Here is an 18,689-nt window from a genome sequence, read left to right on the forward strand (position 1 = left end):
CCTATGCGGCTTCCCTCAGAGCTATGTTGTGGGGATTCAATGAGAAAAAGGAAGCAAAGTGCTCTGTAAACTGTGAAGTGAGACATACATTGAGGGGTTGTTGCTAAGGCTGGCCATCTTATGTGTGGTCTACTCTGCCTGGGCAGACTTCCACCTGAGCACTGCCCCTGATACTGGGATTTGTCTCTCCCTCTCCCTGATGGGAGCATGTTTGGGTTCAGCTTTGATTTCCCAGAGCCCAGCTCTGGGGTTAGATTGTGGCGCATGCTGGACAGAATACATGAATATTCTGATGATCCAATTCTCAGGTCCATGGAGATGCCAACTGGAAGGACACTTGTTCTAGGCCCTGGTTCTAGGGCTGCCAGTGAAATGAGAAATGTTGACAAAAGCTTTGAGATGCCTTGTATATTGGGGTTGGAGGGCCAGGGAAGTTGGCGGGAAATAGGACAAGGCTATGTGTGGCTCAGACACATCTGGCTGGGCACGCACTTCTGGCCCAGAAATCAAAGCCAGGCGGTAGCACCACACAGCTTGTTTTGTTACCTTTTGTGACAGGTGGGGTTCTGGGTGTTGTGGGTTTGCTCAGTGAACCTCTGGCTTCCATAGGCTGACTCCCTCCCACCCCCTGCATTGGTCCCCATGCCCCAGACTGGGGTGAACATGGTATCAGACCGTCTCCATGGTTCTCCCCATGGTGCCATGCTGTCCCGAAGATTCTGCAGAAGACTGAGGCCACTGGGCTCATGGAGCTGCCAGAGCCAGGCCCCCACAGGACCTGGGAAAAAGCTCTGCCTCTCCCTTTGATCTGCTGGTTATCAAGGTTGTTTTGCTCTGAAAGATGACCACGAGGCCTATTTCCCTGCCAACCACCCCATCAGCCTGAAGGCCACCCCTGCCTCCCCTTCCCCCACAGGCAGACTCAGGTGGTGTAGAGACCACTGAAAAAGGGATGGGCTGTCTAGATCCGTGAGCTGAGAAATCTAAGGCTGACCTTGGCCAGGCCCTCCCACACCATAGCAAGTTTTAAGTATAATTTGTAAAAGAAAGCTGGACATTTGGGGTGAACAAAGGGGCAATTACAAAAGTGCAGTGTTTTAGGCTGCACATCTGTTTACAGAGCAGAGTGACTGCAATCCTGGCCTGAGGCTGTTGAGCCACATATGGGGGAGGGAGGGAACCATGGCCACCTCTGCACTGGGAGCTCTGGCCTGAAGGCAGAACAGAGAGTCACAAGGCTTGCCCTTCGTAAAAGGGCAAAGGGCTCTAGATGGTTCTAAGGGTGTGAGGTCATAGGAAGGTCACAGGAAGCAGTGCTTGAGATGGCCTGTGAGCGTGCAGGGGCCCTATTTGGTGGCTGGCCTCAGGAAGTGGTAACAAGATGGCTTAGGGTTCCTCCCAGCTCCCTTTCTGACACTCCCTCTGCTTGCTTGGGAACACACCGAGGGCAGGAATGGAAAGCTGACAAGTTCACCCGTGCCTGGCATTGCCCTTCAGTTGGGACAAAGCTCTTGGCTGTGCAAAAGACTAACCTGTCTGGTTGAGATCACAGATCACCATCAGGCAGTGGCAGTGGAGGGCTCACAGGATGCACATCCTTGCCTCCCTGTGCACACTCACTCCAACTCACTCATCCTCCGGCATGGTGCTGCCTCTCCCACTCCATGTGCTTTCTCACTCAGTTTTGCTAAGCAGACGGCTGCACGCATCTGAGGTGTGCATAGTGAGTGTGCTGGACGCACTGCCTGTCACTCGCCTCGTGCTGGAGTCATGTGTGTCACCCTTCCCACCTGGCTCCCAGCTCTCTGCTCGGGCTGTTTCCTGCACCCACAGTCCCCTGCTTAGCTCTGAAACAGCCCAACTTACCCTCAGAGGCCTGGCTTGTTCATCCCGTATGCCCTGTGTGCGAGCCGAGCTTGCTTTCAAGTTCCCGCAGCACATTTTGCGGTCCTCTAAGCCTTTTCCAGATTTGTTTGTGGCTGTTTCCATCCTCTGGGCCCACACACCAAATGCTCCAGATGGGCTTGCTCTTAGATTGTCCTCTCAGGGTGCTCCCTGCATGACTTATAAGGGATGGGAAGGGGGCTAACCTTGGTTCTGGACAAATCCCAGGGGGAATCCTAATTCTGAGTAATACTACTTTCAGAATAAGTGGTGACTATTCTGAAAGAGTAAATACATACTCCACATTTAAGTCATATAATGTCAGGAGGTGGTGGTGTTATCTCATGAGGAAACAAATCAGAGTGGCCCTGTGACTGGTCCAGGGTTCCACAGCCACTGATGGAGCCAGAATTCAAATTCAGGTCAGCCTGACTCCAAGGCCAGGGCATTTTCCCCCCTTATAAGCAGACACAAAATAGTAACACCAATTATCATTTATATTGTATTCTCATATACATTATTTCAATTGATCCTCACAACAGCCCTGTGAGGTAGGTAGGGTTATGTATTACTGTTATGCCCATTTCACAGATGAAGAAATGGAAGTGGCTCAGTGAGGTGAGTGACTTGCACAAAGTCACACAGCACATTAGTGGCTTCACAAGTCCTTTACTTTCTCTAACGTCAAGCCATGTGAATTAAGAAGCACCGAGAAGATGGAGAAAGATACTTTTTACAGAGAAGGAAAAGGGCAGTGGTGATTTACAAGATTTCTTCCTTAAACTGTTTTGTTGTGGTCACAACTTCTGCTGTGTCTGTTCTAACCTGGGTTCTGAGTGACCTTCCCGAGTACCATTGGCCTGGTGGCCTGGGACAGCTGTCAGAGACTCCTGCGTCCCACTGTAGGGGGAAAAGGCCTTTATTACCTAACGGATGCAGCCTTGCCCACAGCCGAGCATACAAGCTCCCTGCTGCCAGGGTGTTAACTATAGGAAGCCCCTTCCTCAGCCCATCTCTTGTGGGTGCCTGTGTCACTGGGCTTCCTTGGTTTTGTCTGAGGGCCCCTGCCCAATGATTCTGGGACTTCCAAGGCCATACTTCAGGGATGAATCATAATGTGCAGTTCTGAGGCCTGCACTGTTCATCACCCCCTCGGAAGTGGTGGCATGGGGTATCTTTCCCTGGACTTTAGGTCCACAGGTTGGTTATGCCCAGAAACAGTATCACAGTGGAAGCCCACTTCTTCCTGAGCAATGTCCTAGGGCGTGGGCACTCACTCTGAGAGCAGTGTTATGGTAACTCCGGTGCTCCTTGGTGCAATCCGCCCCACTAAATCCTGGTCTCCTTCATCTGACAACACTTTCTTGGAGCAACAAATCTTTATCCTCCAATAGGAGGTGGTCAAAAGCTATGCGGAGCCACAGATGGTGAGGAGGTGGGTGAAATGGGGGTCACAAAACAAAGCAAAGCCATCACAAAATGGGGCTGACTTATAAGGGATGGGAAGGGGGCTAACCTTGGTTCTGGACAAATCCCAGGGGGAATCCTAATTCTGAGTAATACTACTTTCAGAATAAGTGGTGACTATTCTGAAAGAGTAAATACATATTTGGGTGACAAGGAAGGTCTAGATCCAAGACTAGAAAATGGGAGAGGAAGAAAGCTTTTCGTTCAATATAAGGAAGGGCTTTCTAACAGCCAGCACTGGCCAACCATGGCAGGGGCTGCCTTGAGCTTGATGAGCTTCCTGTTGCTGGAAGTATGCAAGCAGGAATGTGATCACTTGGAGGTCCTGGGGAGAGGCGCTTAGCCCCACATGGGCTGGGGTGTGCTGGGGGCCAGGGCTAAGCGACCATTAAATTATTTTCCAACCCTGAGAGTCCATAATATTATTCGTTTAAAATGACCTCTTTCAATGATACTTCAAATTCTTGGGGAGAGGATTACAGGTCACGTAACAGTTCATGTCATGAAATGCCTTTCACTACAGTGGCTCCAGGTACTTTAAAATCTTCACAGGGACAGTGGCTCACTTGTGACGTGAGAAATCCCGAATGTCTGCATCTGGCTCAGTCCAGAGGCATGTCCCCATCTTCTGAACCCTGCCTGGATGCTCGCTCCTCTAGGCCATGCCACAGCTCCCATATCTCTCCACCATGGTGGGGGGGCCAAAAGACAACTCTGAAATCTACTGCATTTCCAAGCCAGCCAAGCATGGTTGCCCATGGGCAAACAAGTCCAAGGTCCTGGCTGCATCCTAGGGAAAGAGGAGCAGGCAGGACGGGAATCCCCAGTGACGTTACATCCTAGGAAACTGAAGGGAGCCTCTTGTTTTCACCCCTTCCCCTCCACCAGGGGCTCCTTTCACAGACGGCTAAGTGAGGCACTGCCTAGTGATACAGAGACAGCTGGAGCCTGTGGAAAACTCGCCGTTCCTCTGTAGCCAGAAAGCCCTCCTGTGGGCTCTTTTAGGACACACTGGCAGACCCTTCACTTCTGACAAACTGCCCCTGTAGCTCAAAAGTGGCAAGGAAAAGGGAGCTCCATTGAGAGGACACATGGATTCCTACAGGTAGACTGCACTGTGGGGGGGAATCAAGTCCTGCTACGCGATTAATACAGATTAGTATAGCGCCCTGCCTCACACCACTGGCGAGTCACTCTCTGGCTGACATGGAGCTTCTTGGGAGCCCCCCTTCTAGTGTTGCTGGGGTCCTTTTACCTGTATCGTATTAATCGAATAATCTTATTGTTCATAAAATCCACAGCATGTGGGTGAGAAGAATCGATGCAGAAGCCATCACTCAGAGCAATTTTCAGCACCTCCTCCACGAAGACCTGGAAGCTATTGATTTGCTTGTTGGCTGGCACCACCCAGAGCCTCTTGAGGTTCTGCTTGGTGTACTCCTCCTCTGGCAGGCCCTCCACATTGGCCACCCAGTCAAGAGTCAGGTGATTGGGGTCCTGCAAATGGGTGGTGATGGAGGAGAGATTACCATTGGAGCAGTAGAAGAGTTTGGAGCCAAGGAGCTTGAGGAAGAGGCAAGAGGTACTGAAGATGTTGGCATTGAAGACCTCCATACTGGAGGAAGAGAGGCTGTAGATCTGAGGTGCCTCCCGCACGGTGAAGTGGACTGTCTGCACACGCTGGTTCAGGGTGATGTTGAGCATGGCGTTCTTCTCAGCCTTCGAGAGCTCCACCTCCTTCTCCTGCAGCGCCTCAATCAGGGGCTGCACCTGGTAGAAGTCGGCCTCCCTTCGGAGCAGGCCCATCTCCTGGAAGTCCTCAGGCAAGTCCAAGTGGGAGGTCCGCAGGAAGTTGAGGATGTAGCGGAACACTTTGCCATCACGGTCAATGAAGCAGTTGCCTTGGCTGTCCCTCTTGGTGGGCATCTTCCCACTGAACATGGCGCCCAGCATGGAGTCGGGGAAGCTGGTCAAGGTTGCCAGTGAGGTCGTATAGAGCTTCCCCCCGACATTCAGTGTGATGGGGTCAGACATGGCAGGAGGCTGGGGTGCTGGAAAGTAGTCCTAGAGAGGGAGAAAAGTGAGAAATTACCCAACCATATCTGGTGTCTTAGTCTGTTGAGGCTGGTATAAAAGAATTCCATAGACCAGGTGGCGTAAGCATTTATCTCTCATAGTTCTGGAGGCTGGAAAGTCCAAGATCAAGGTGTAGGCAGATTTAGTGTCCAGTACGGGTCATCTTCTCACTGTGTCCTCATGTAACAGGAGGGGCAAGGGAGCTCTCTGAAGTCTCTTTATAAAGGCACTAATCGTGTTCATGGAGCGCTCTATTCTCATAGCCTAGATGTAGCCTCCCAAAGGTCCTACATCCATCACACTGGAGATTAGGATATCAACATAGGAACCTTGGGGACACAAGCATTCAGACCACAGCATCAATGTATGTACAGTTCTCAACTCATTGTAGATCAAGCCTACAGTCCTAGAGGTCAAAATGAATTAATGCTTGATGAATAAATGGATGGCTGATAATTGCCACATTATCTAAGCATAGCAGGTTCACTAGGGAGTTAAAAAAAAAAAAGAAAGAAAAAACAAAGCCTGGGTTCTACCCTCCAGAGATTATTATAATTGGTCTTTAATACCCCAGCATTGGTATTTTTTAAAAGCACGCTTGGTGATTCTAAATGTTCAGTTAAGACACAGAACCACTGTTCTAAGGAATGGAAGAAAATGTGCTTGGACTAAATGCTCTGTTACCTGCTCTTACACACACTTGTTTACATAATGTTCGTACATCTTTTGATTTAGGTAATACCACCATCCATTCCTATCGTGCAGATGAGGAACACCATCAGGATTCTTTCCCCATGCTCAGAGAGGTGAAGGGCCATGCCAGGTTTCAAACCTAGGTTCCTTTATGTGAGAGAGAAAAATACGGAAATGCTTACTAGCCAAATACTGGTACCTTCTAAGTACCTAGCCAATGCTCTGAGATTTAGGTCTCCAAGCCCACATTCCTTCTGCTGTACCAATGATGCCATCTTATTATTGTTTTGTCTCAAGGAATTTACAATGCTAGCTATAGATTAGTGCCATCTTCATCTATCTCCCAAGGCTTACAATGGGCCACTCAGCTCTCTGGACTCTGACACGCTTTCTTGGACTCTCATTCTCCTGTGACAACTAGCCTTGCCATGAAGATGCTCTTGGCTCCTGGTGGCCTGCCGTTTCCCATCATGATGGCACCCCAGCCACCTCTGAAAAATTAGAGTTTCAGTGCAAACGTAGGATTCTGCATGGAGCATCCTTTACCTGTTCTCTACCTACTTCTTAACAAAGTCCCTCTCCCAGCTATCTTGCAGCCTCCAGTGTTTAAGGCTGGTGAGTCTCCTTCAACCTGAAGTCTTGGAGTCTAACTTCTCTTTAAGGTTCTAGACAGGAAGGGATGTACCCTCTCAGCTTCCAACATACTTTCCCAAGATCCCACCTGTGAAACAGATTAAGCAATCCTTCCCTGATGCTGGGTGTGAGGGCCACAGAGATTTGGCCCCAGTGCTGCCCTCAAAAAGAAAAGGCTGACAGGAAGACCAAGACAAGACACAGTGAGGGTGCAGTGACAAAGGAGATGGATAAAGAGCTGTAGGAGCAGGTCAGGAATGGATTCTGGCATGCTTACTGTCCACATGGGAGAACCTCCCCAAAGTCACCCGGCAAGGGTGGGGAGCAGGCTAGAGCACTTAGCCTCACCACGCCTGCCTTCTGAGGAGGCTGGCTGCACCAAGACCCCCTTACTCCAGAGGATGGAGACTCGTGCCAGAGGATGGAGGCAGGAGATGCTCAGCTGCCCCACCCAAGTCTAGGCGGTCACCTCACAACTCCTTCCTCATCTAATGGGGAAGATACTTTGATGCTGCAGAAAGGCATTAACCATCTGGAGTGTCTGAAGACAAACAAGCCATGGTGAAGTTACAAAACCAGCAGCAGAAGCCTGGAGCAGATGGGCTGCGAGACAGCGGGGAGGTCCCACTGAAGGGGTGGGGCCAGGGCTGCGGAAGGGGCGGCTGCTGTGTGGAGACCGGCAGCTGCGGGGACCTGCTCTGGCTTCAGGGCTGAGACTGCTCAATTCTCTCTGCAGAGGCCCAGGCAGGAGATGGACCCAGGAGCCAGCGACACCCCTGCCTCTTTCCAGAATCTTCCTTTCTTTCTAGGTAGTAATTTGCATATGTTAGTTTTTAGTCTCTCTCCTTGATTTCTTTAAAAAATTTTTAAATGTTTTATTTTTTATATTGTTTATTGTCAAGTTGGTTTCCATATAACACCCAGTGCTCATCCCAACAAATGCCCTCCTCCATGCCCATCACCCATTTCCCCCTCTCCCCCATCCCCAGCAACACTCAGTTTGTTCTCAGTATTTAAGAGTCTCTCATGGTTTGCCTCCCTCCCTCTCCTTAACTATTTTTTCCCCCTTCCCTTCCCCCATGGTCCTCTGTTAAGTTTCTCCTCTTTCACATATGAGTGAAAACATATGGTATCTTTCTCTACCTGACTTTAAAATGTGTATTTTAGGGGCGCCTGGGTGGCTCAGTCGGTTGGGCCTCCGACTTCGGCTCAGGTCAGGTCTCCCGTTCATGGGTTCGAGCCCCGCATCGGGCTCTGTGCTGACAGCTAGCTCAGAGCCTGGAGCCTGCTTCTGGTTCTGTGTCTCCTTCTCTCTCTGACCCTCCCCCTCTCATGCTCTGTCTCTCTCTGTATCAAAAATAAATAAAACATTTAAAAAAAATGTGTATTTTAGAGAGAGAGAGCATGAGGGTGGGGGGTGGGACAGGATCCAAAGCAGGCTCTGTTCTGACAGCAGAGAGCCTCATGTGGGGCTGGAACTCACAAACCATGAGATCATGACCTGAGCCAAAGCCAGACAGTGCGGTTCCTTATCTCCTTGACTTAAGGCCCTGGCTCTATCCAGTAACTCATGGAAAGAGCAGGCTCAGGCATCAGGGAGGCTGGGCTGTCTTTGCCGACCTTTGTGTGGGCCACAGACCCCATATCTCCTCTGTACATTAGTGCTGAGGAGCTCAGAGCACTGGGGGAGAGGGGGGAGAGACAGGAGCCACACCTGGCATACCTGGGGTCTCTTGGGTGGGTACCCAAACTCCAATTTCTCTGCCTGCAAAAGCAGCAGGGCACCTGCCTTCCCGCCTCTGTCCCCGAGCTGTGCTCTGTCCGTCATCATCGGGGAGAGAGCTGCCAGCAGTCGGGGGTGGAGGCTGGTTAGAAGCTAGGTTTCCTGCCTCCTCCCTCAGTCTAGGGTGCTCTGTGTGGTATTCTCTCCATGCCCACAAGTCACAGAGCTCAGCCCTCCAGGCCCCCATTTTCTAGCAGCAGTGCCAGTGTGTCCACCATCACAGGTGTACAGGTCCCGTGTAAATGGCACAAGGACACATGAAGACAGGAGCCGGCACCTCAGGGCGGGGGTGTGTGTGCTGAGAAGCTTTGTGTGATGAAGGGTTTGTGGTCAGGTGGGGATGAACCCTCCTCACTGAGCTGCAGTTCCCTGTGTATACTCAGCTGTCTCCTGGGCATCTCCACCTTGATGTTCTACCAGTACCAGAAGGCCTGACACAGAATTCTTCTTCCCCTAAACCCACAGTGAACTCTTCTCAGCCACCCAACTGCCTGAGCCCAAGATCCGGGAGGCAGCTCTGAGTCCTCATCCCTGAAAGTTTTCTTACCATCTCCTCGAATGCATCCCTGAAGCACTCCCAGAGCTCTGGCTTCACCTCTGCTCTCCTTACTTATTTGGCTCCCTGCCTTCTTCCTCCCCGCCTTCCATTTCAGTCTTCCAGGAGCACTACTGCCTGGCCAGACCACCTTGCTCTTCCAAGCTCGCCTCCAGCCCCTCCCACACTCTGTGTCCCGGCACTCCAGATGGCACTGCACACATCCTCATGCTGTCACCTGCCTGCCTTTGCTCTCCCTGCACCACCCTCTCCACCTTCTCTGCAGTCAACCTTGAAGGCCCCACCTATGAGCCACTGCCTCTGGGAGGCCTTCCCTAGATCTCCACTAGGTTAACAGCTCTCCTCTTGAGCTTCCTGGTCCTTTGTACAGCCCACCTGGCCGTGCCCACCACTCCATCATGTTATGAACTGCTGTGCACATGGCCCTCTTCCAAGGTGCAGATCACTGGACATCCACGTGCAAAAAAAGAATCTCAACCCATATCTCGTACCATATAGGAAGAATTAACTCCAAACAGATCATAGACCTATAGGTAAAATCTTTTGAAAGCTAAAACTTCAGGGAGAAAACTTTTACGACTTTGGGTTAGGCAGACATTTCTTGCATGGGACCCAAAAGGCACAAACCATAAACAAATTGACACAATGGATTTCACCAAATGAAAAATTCTTCTTTAAAAGACAGTGTGAGAAAATGAAAATAAGACACACTGGCTGAAAATATTTGCAAAACATCGATCTGATAAAAGGTTAACAAGAATATAGAAAGAACTCTCAAAACTCAGAAAACAGACAACCCAATGAAAAATGGGCAGATGATCTGAACACACTTCACCAAGGAAGACATATTGATAACAAATAACCGCTTGAAAAAAAATGCTCAACAGCAGTAGTCATGAAGGACATGAAACTTAAAACGACAGGGGGAGGAGGGAAAAGAGGTGGTGGTGATGGAGGAGGGCACTTGTGGGGAAGAGTACTGGGTGTTGTTGTATGGAAACCAATTTGACAAACTATTTAAAAAAAAAAGAAACTTAAAACGACAAATAGGTACACCACTGTATATTTGTTAAAATGGTTCCAACAAAAAATCTGACCAAAGCAGGGCACCTGGGTGGCTCTATTGGTTAAGCACCCAACTCTTGATTTCAGCTCAGGGCATGATCTCATGGTTCATGAGTTCAAGCCTCACACTGGGCTCTGTGCTGACAGTGCAGAGCCTGCTTGGGATGCTTTCTCTCTCAAAATAAATATATAAACTTAAAAAAAATCTGACCATACTGAATGCTGCTGACTACATAGAGCAGTGAAAGTCTCCTGCATTGCTGGTGAGAATGCCAAATGGTACAATCACTGTGGAAGGCAGTTTGGCATTCAGTTTCCACATGACCCATCAATCCCACTTCTCGTTATGTATCCAGAGAAATGAGGACATATGTCCAAACACCTGTACCTGAATATTTATAACATCTTTCTTCATAATTGCTCAAACCTGGAAACTAAAATGTAAATGGTAAACACACTGTCACACAATCACATATAATGGAATATGACTCAGCAATACAAAGGGACTAACTACTGGCATAGACCACAACAGAAGAATCTCAAAAGCTTTACCTTAAGAAGCCAGCCTCAAAAGGTTACATGGTATGTGATCCTATTTATGTAACATTCTAAAAAAGGTGAAACTATAGAGACAGAAATCAGCCCAGTGATTCCTAGGGCCTGGATTGGGGGAAGGACTGGCTAGAAAAAGGGAAAGGGGGAATATCCTGGAGTAATGGGAATAGTCTATGTCTTGATGTGGTGGTAGTCAAAGGACTTGTTATAAAAGTCATGAAAATTCACACAACAGTATACCTCAAGAGGGTGAGTTTCACTATATGTAAATTATGACTTCCTAAACTGGAAGAAGAATCAAGATTGGGATTGTGTCATGAAATCAACATGGTGGGTTGTGACCAGCTACCCATATTGTTGGGTAACCTTTGTTCCAGTTGTGTGCGTTTGTGCATGAAATGGATGGTGATCTAATGTATGCTTTCATACTGTGACAAAAAATGTTTTTGAAAACCACTGCCTAGGTTGTGATCTCCTTGAGAGCACAGGCCCTGCCTAGGACACAGTGGGTGCTAGTGTCATGGGGATGGCGGGCGGCGGGGGGGAGCGAATGAACATTTACTGGGTGTTTTACTACATCCAAGGCCTTTACACTCATCAGCCTTTTAAATTACTGGAGTGATCCTACAAAGCAGGCATCATTCTTGTTTGGCAGATAGGAAAGGGGACTCGGAGACCGGTGACTGCTCAGGACACACAGCCAGCTAGCAGAGAGCCCGTTCTCAGCCCCTCAGGCTGCAGAGCTGTGACAGCAATAAAAGGCTGCAATAGCTTCAAACAAGTTTGAGAATCTCTGAAGCAGCCTTTAAAACACTGCTCTGCAGTCTGTCTGCCTGGCAAGATGGTTACCACTAGTACATACCTCCTGCTCTCACTATGTGAGGAGCTTCATGTAACGCTTGGTAGCATTTTATTTATTTGCAAGAAAAACATATAGAAACATACAGAAAATGATACTATTGTTCTAAATGCTACACATGCATTCTCTCATTTCCTCATGCAATGTCTTCATAAGCACCCCGTGAGACAGAGACTGTTATCATCTCCATTTTACAGATGAGGAAACTGAGGCTCAGAGAGTGTAGGAGTCAGTGGAGAAGCTGGGATCTGAATCCAGCTCTGTGTGAGTCCAACACCTGTGATCATTCCTTCTTCCCACCACGGGGTCTCAATGTGAGAGATGCACATTCCCTATTCTCCATCCAGACCAGACGGACAGTGTCCTCGGGTGGTGGGCCCACGGCTGGCCTGGGGCTCTGCCACTCCCATCGATTGGAAGTGGGGACAGGACCCCAGGATGGCCAAGACCACCTCCATGGCTAACACAAGACAAGTCCAATGAGAAGCCCAAGCCCTTCTATTTCAACGGCAGCCAATGATGACCAATGACAAAGCCACGAAACACAAAAACCCAGGCTTTTAAAGCCAGAAGAGAAAGGATGAATGAACTCACACAGGACCAGGAAGTAGAGAAAAGAAATCCCACCATTGTTTCTGAACAGATTATTTTTCTTCAGCAGGAGGCTTTCCAAGCCTGCCTCTCAACTAAAAAACCAAGAAAGAGATCAGCCCTATTTCCCTGTTTGAGAAAAGGACCGGCATCAAACCATCAACCAGGAAATTATGGCATGTGATTCCCCAGACCGCCTGAGTCGGGGAGGACATGCCCAGTTGCTACTGGAATTCTCTCCTCTCTGGAATGGTCTGTGGCCCAAATGAGAGGGGGTCTTGAGGTCTAGCCTGGTACCATGTAAAGGGCAATTCTAGTCTGCGGCCTGGAAATTACCTGGCTGCAACCTGTACCTTTCTGTGACACAGAAAATAGAATTCTTTGAGAGCAGATGTCCTGTGAGGAAGGGCAGCCAAGACATTGCTCTGGAGTCCTACCTTAAAACGCGGTCCAGACACCGTGTGCCCCGGCAGGCCTCATGCAGGGCACAGCTAATGCTCGTTGGGTACCTGCTGTGTACCACACTGGCTACCTGTGTTACACACATGAGCTCATTTAAGCCCCATAACACCCCTTCAAGAAAAGTATTATCTACACTTTACAAATGAGAACCTCAGGCTCCAAGAGGTACGGAACTTGCCCCAAACAGTGGCAGAGCCAGGATTCAAGTCTAGACCTGTCTAAATGCAGAGTCTGGGCTGTGAACAAAGGCCCTGGGGGGGATCTGTCAGTCGTGCCCCTCCCATCTCTAAGCAGGTGCTCTTACACCAGCCATCCCAATTTGATTCTGACCTATATAAAGACCAGGGCATAGAGAATCAACGTTTCCGAGAACCAAGGACACACCCTGAGCTACGTGAGGCACTTTCCCACGTCTTGTTTCATTAAAACACTACACTGCTGCTGTGACGTAGGTACGAGTGTTATCCTAATTGTCAGGATCATACAACTGATGCACAGCGCAGTGAAGACCACACAGCGAGAGGCAGAAGAGCTAGGACTCCAGATGAGGTCCCTCTCCAAAGCCCGTGTCCCTTCTGGTAATATAAAACAGTATTTTATTAAGGAGCATAAACAGGATTGGAATACTCATAATGCTTCTGAAAGAGATGAAATATCTTCAACTTGTTCTAACATTAACTACAGTTGTTATGCTGTCCTAATCCAAATCCTGATAGTATTTTTTCAAAGGATTAAAAAAAAGATTAAAATCTTACTTTGGAAGAATTCATGAGTGATAACTTGAAAGAATATTTGAAAAAGAGTAATTACTTTGCTAGTTAAGATAACTAGTAACTACTAGTACCATAGTACATAGGATTACAAACCAATGGCATTACAAACTATGGTATTAAAACAATAAAAAGGAGAGGGAAATTTTTAATACATGTTCTGAAAAGACTGATTAGCAATTAAACAAATAAATATATATTGATCCTTACAACAACTCTGGGACCCTGGCAGAAAAGATCACCTTATCTTTATTTCACCCATGCAGAGGGAATGAATCCATGGCCCAGCGCCGCATGGGCATTCTTGATTTCTAATTCATGGCCTGTCGGAGGTTCTGAGCTTGGACACTGCTCAGAGAACAGTCCTTTGGAGGCAGCCTGGGGTCTCCTCTGATCTGGGTCTTGAGCAAGAGACTGAACCCAGCCACAGAGATTTTAGCCAACAGTCTGTACACTTACAGAGTCTTAAAATAGGCATGGGCTTTCTGTGCAGTTTCTTACATTACTGCCCATTGAGCTTCCATAATGAAACTACTTGCCATGCAATCTATTCCTTCTACACAGTGAGGCCCAGTTGTAACAACATTAAATCTACGAATACTTAACTTCTGTGTCTGCCCATCCATCCAATCATCATCTCTTGACTCTGCTCACTCAAAGAGCCTACCAGTAGCACCCTAGCAGCAATGAGCACCCCTGACTCCAGATCTTGGTTTCTAAATGTCATCTCTGACAAAAAGAAACCAGGGTTTCCTGGGGGAAATTGATGGTTCCAGGACTTTGACAGAAAAAGTGCAAAGTGAGCCTGGACCATCTCTTGCCAGACAGCAAAGAAGCAATTAAAGATGAATTCGATCCTGTCAAAACAACACAGAAGATCTTAAAAGTTCTCATCAAAGGAAAAATATGATTTTTGTAACTATGTGTTGTGGTGGATGGCAACTAAATTTATTGTGATAATCATTTCACAATATATACATACATCAAATCATTATGTTGTACACCTAAAACTAATACAATGTTACATGTCAATCATATCTCAATTAAAACAAAATAAAACACAGGAGCTGTCCTGAAGGGACTGTCCTTGGTCAAATCTGGAATAATTTGAATACCAAAAAAATTTATGATGATAATGGGTTATAAAACATTGAATTAAAAAAAATCATGACTGTGTGTTACTCCAAAAAGAAAAAAAGACAGGGAAAGGAGGGAAAGACACATACAAACAGTGGAAAAAGTTATTATTCTGTAACAAAGAATACAGGCTAATAAATAGAGGAAGAATGACATAGTTAGAGAATTACCACTTTGCAACTTTCAATGTTGCAATGGGCAAGGATCATCAATGGATGTAGTGAAAGGTTACTGGGATCATCAATGGATGTAGTGAAAGGTTACTGGATGTAGTGACATAGTTAGAGAATTACCACTTTGCAACTTTCAATGTTGCAATGGGCAAGGATCATCAATGGATGTAGTGAAAGGTTACTGAGTCGACAGTCTCAAAGAATTACTGCAAAGACTAATGATAAGGGGAAAAATGACACCGATGGAGAGATCAGGCAGTCATGACCTTAACCAACAATCAAATTTAGCATTCATGGATAGTAGGACCCTGATATCATACCCCTCCTGATGGGATACAATAAGAAGTACACAATATTGCCAGAAAGGGGGAAAAAAACCAAAACCAAACCAAACCCTAAATAATCATTGATAAAATAACCAAATTTATACAGGTAGAAGAGGCTCTATCTAGAGTAAATGAGTTGCTTAAAGAGATTTAGGGATCAAGTGTCAAGATATCTGTAATTTGTAAGTAGTGTAGCAAAAAGGTATGCATGTTTGTGTGTGTAAAAGGAAAATCAGCAAAGGGTGAATTGGTGCATGTAGGTGAAAGGCTATTCTTTAAACTTATCTGTAGCCTTGGAAATTCTAAAAATATTTTTATTTTGAAAGAAGGAAGAAAACCATTCTTCCCTCATGGGAGTATAGATGTAAAATTCCAGTTAGGGACCCGACCCCAAAACCAGCTTGGTTCAATAAACACATTTGTTATTACTACTACCAAGAAGCACTATAATTTGGTAATTTTCCTCTCCATGTGTTGCTGTGCTTTGGAGGATGAGGGAGCCAACCAGGGCTAAGCTAAAATAGCCCACAGTTGGTGGAGGGGATAGAATTTAAACCCGATGGTCTCCCTCCACGGACCCACCGCTCACAGAAACCGCAGCGCTAGGCCTGCTGGTCTCTATACTGGGATCCAGGCTGGGAGAAGATGGCTGTTCAGGCCTTGTTCCCCCTGCCTCCTCCAGAGTCTAGAGTCTCTCTGCTCCTACAGCAGGAAAGAAACTCCAGTCATGTTGACAAAGCGGGGCCCATTCCGGGGGTCAGGAATGTTGTGGGTGGGCAAAAAGAACCCGAGGGACTTTGGCATCACCTACACCTGTGGTTTGAATTAGGCTCTGACAACCAGCTGTGTGGGCCTGGCCAAGTCTGGACAGACGGCGATCATAGCAACAGCAGCGAGAATAATGGCTGACAGTGTGAGGCACCTTATGCATGTTGATTTCATAGATGAAGTAGACACTATTATTATCCATGCCAGGCCCTCTCTGATGTCTGCAATTTGCTATCTGCCACCCCTTCTGCCTGCACTCTGAAGGAAAATCCCATTCATCTGCCAATCCTCTCAGCTGGAATTCCTTTCTTCCTTCTCTATATCTTCAGAACATTTTATTTTCACCCTTTACCAAAACCCTGCTTTGCTTAGGTAGACGGTGCCTGGCCACTCTGTTCGGGCTGATATCTTCCCTCTCTGTACCCCATCAAAGTAGGCAGAGTAGGGGAAGGGGAAGAAATTTCTTCCCCTGCTTAGTCAGATCCATTTTCTTCACCCCAGACTGACATCTACAAAAAAGGAGGTTTATCACCACCTCCAGAATCTTAAAAACTTCTTATTTTGAAACACTTTCTTGAAGTTTGAGGTTGGAGTCTCAGCCAAGCCCAGGTGACTGCCTGGAAGTAAATGGAGGAATTCCCACTGTGTAGGAGATAGATTGAACATGGCTGGGTAACTGTCCAGAATGACAATGTTCAGAGCAACGTGTCTCCCAGGAAGCTGGATGAGACTCCCCCTCACCCTCCTACTCAGTCCACCAAGATAAAGACTGGCTCACAGCCCTGGGGACCATATGGAAGCACCACCCTCCACCTCCCTGTTCTTGGCGTCCCCAACATCTGTATCTTCAGCTGTTTTGCCTAGTTCCTATCTCTAAGCCCACAGGCTGCTCAATACCCCACAGCCCACACTGTAGGGGGAAAAGGTGCTTTCTAAACTCAGGTGACAGGGGCCTTGCAGTGAGCTGCCCAGTTAGGGCACAGCATAGGGAAAGGCGAGCTGGAGCGAAGCCACCTGACCTGACAACCCAGTTTCCCCATTTGCACAGCAAAGTATTCTCTTACCTGGTGCAAACTCCCAACCACCACCCCCATCCCCCATCCTCTTCCAGAATTTTCCTTCATCCTCGCAGCTTACTCTCCGGCTTCCTCTTGTGGTTTTCCTCAGACACAAGCACTCCATTTCAACTCTCTTCCTGTGGTCTTTCTGCTCCTCACAACCATTATAATGTATAAGCAGAGGGCTCTGAAATCCATCTCATTTCATCCTCACAATATCCACAGGAGGGTTGCCTTTACAGGTTGGCATTCAGAAAGGTTGAAGCTGGTCCTGCCCCACAACCTGCATATGTCAGGACATCTAAACTTTTGTTTCTTCCCTGCCATCCACTCCAGATTAAACCTCTGCCTCCATGAAGTGCAGCAAACAAAGCAGGGTCTTTGGAGTAAGGAGTCCTGCATGGTTTTGGGCAGGTTACTTCACTTCTCTAAGCCTCTTGCTCCTCACCTGTAAACAGATACGGTGCGGCTTCTACAGGGTATGAGCGTTGAATAAGATCATGTGCGTAACGCACTGAGTTCAAGGGATGGGCTCTTTATTTCTATCACAAGGAAAGGAAGGTGTCTGTTCTGTGTATTCATGGGTATCTGCCCACTCGGGCACCCCTCTACCGAAACCATATCAGCGCGCAGACGACCCTGGGCTTTCCAGGGCTGGGAAGAATCCTTCCCGTCTCTGTGTCTCCGCCCCTCTTTCCCCAATGCTTTTTGGCCCTTTCCAACCAGTCTTGCCTTATCGGCTTTCTCAGTACTGACTCCCCAGCCCTGGCCACCAGCTCCTCCGACCTCACAGGAGCTCTCCTCCACACCTAGAGACTCCGCCCCTCCTTGTCCCACCCACCAGACTCCTCCCATAGTCTCGACCCTCATAATCCGGGCTTTTCCAACCTTCCCCATCCAGCTAGACTGTTTTCACCAGCTCCGCCTCCTTCCCCCAACTAGCGCCCCCTCCCCCGCAGCCTCCGGCGTTGCCATCCCCATTGCACAGATGAGAATGGCGAGGCTAAGACAGGCAAGATGACCTCTCATAGTAGGACAGGTGCCAGGTGGGCCCGCGTCCCCTCACCGGCTGTCTCTGCGCCCCGAGTCTCCGGTCGCACCGCGCCGCACCCACCTCCTGCCCTCGCTCTGCAGCCTCCCCTCCACGGGCGGCCAGCGCAGCTTTGCGAGGGGGGGGAGGAGGGCCGGAGCCCAGCCCAGGGGCGTGGCGGGCCGGGACCCGCGCGCTTCACTCCGGGATTTGTAGTTCTCCATGGGTGATTTGTGGCTCGGTACGCCTACCGCAAACTCCATCTCCCAAGAGGCATTGCAGTGAGTCTTCCAGCTCCCGGCCTCGCCCCCGCTAGAGCTCAGACCGGCTGGCCTTAAAGGGGACGCGACCTGAGTGGCGGTTCCCAGGGTGGCCCCCGCTCCGGCTCCTCCCCGTTTCCCGCACCTCGCCCCTCCCCACGCTTCGTCCCGCAGCCCCGCAGTCCCGCAGCCCAGCGGCCGCGCGGCTGAGTCGGGCTCCCTGGATATAAGCTTGTACAGAGCTGGGTGGGGAGTTTGGACTTTGCAGTTGAAGCAGCATCCCTGCCGGCTGAGCGGGACCTGGCGGAGGGCGTCCCCACTCCAGGGGGAGCAGAGGACTCGCCCTGACCCAGCCTGGCCTAGCCTAGTCCTGCCAGGCCTGAGCACCCCACCCAGGAGCTGGCTCTGAGGCAGGGGCCACCGGGGTCCCAGAGGTAAGGAGGTCGGGGCGTGTGTGCAGGTTGTGGGGAGTGTCTGCACCCTGGCGGTTCGGGAGCCCTGGGCACGCGCGAAGGGCTCTGAGAGTTTGGGGCTGGAAGAAGG

General features: G+C 48.9%; 1 protein-coding gene across 2 annotated transcripts; it reads right to left on the reverse strand.

Moving 5' to 3' along the window:
* Positions 1 to 2,363: 2,363 nt before the first annotated feature.
* Positions 2,364 to 18,009, reverse strand: KCTD21 (potassium channel tetramerization domain containing 21). 2 transcript variants are annotated; one of them, XM_029956760.1, is made up of 2 exons: positions 17,971 to 18,009; positions 2,364 to 5,415 (listed from the first exon to the last, which is right to left on the reverse strand). In XM_029956760.1, the coding sequence occupies exon 2, from the start codon at positions 5,383 to 5,385 to the stop codon at positions 4,603 to 4,605; it is 783 nt and encodes a 260-aa protein (XP_029812620.1). In that variant the 5' UTR covers positions 5,386 to 5,415; positions 17,971 to 18,009; the 3' UTR covers positions 2,364 to 4,602. The 2 variants fall into 2 exon arrangements, with proteins under 2 accessions (XP_029812620.1, XP_029812619.1); XM_029956759.1 differs by having other exon boundaries at positions 17,923 to 18,006.
* Positions 18,010 to 18,689: the final 680 nt, after the last annotated feature.

The sequence above is a fragment of the Suricata suricatta genome, chromosome 11 (assembly GCF_006229205.1).
Source record: "Suricata suricatta isolate VVHF042 chromosome 11, meerkat_22Aug2017_6uvM2_HiC, whole genome shotgun sequence".
NCBI classification, from domain to species: Eukaryota; Metazoa; Chordata; class Mammalia; order Carnivora; family Herpestidae; genus Suricata; species Suricata suricatta.

Bases quoted from the DNA above. Each gene is read 5' to 3' on its own strand.
- KCTD21 (XM_029956760.1), bottom strand. From the start codon at position 5,385: ATGTCTGACCCCATCACACTGAATGTCGGGGGGAAGCTCTATACGACC.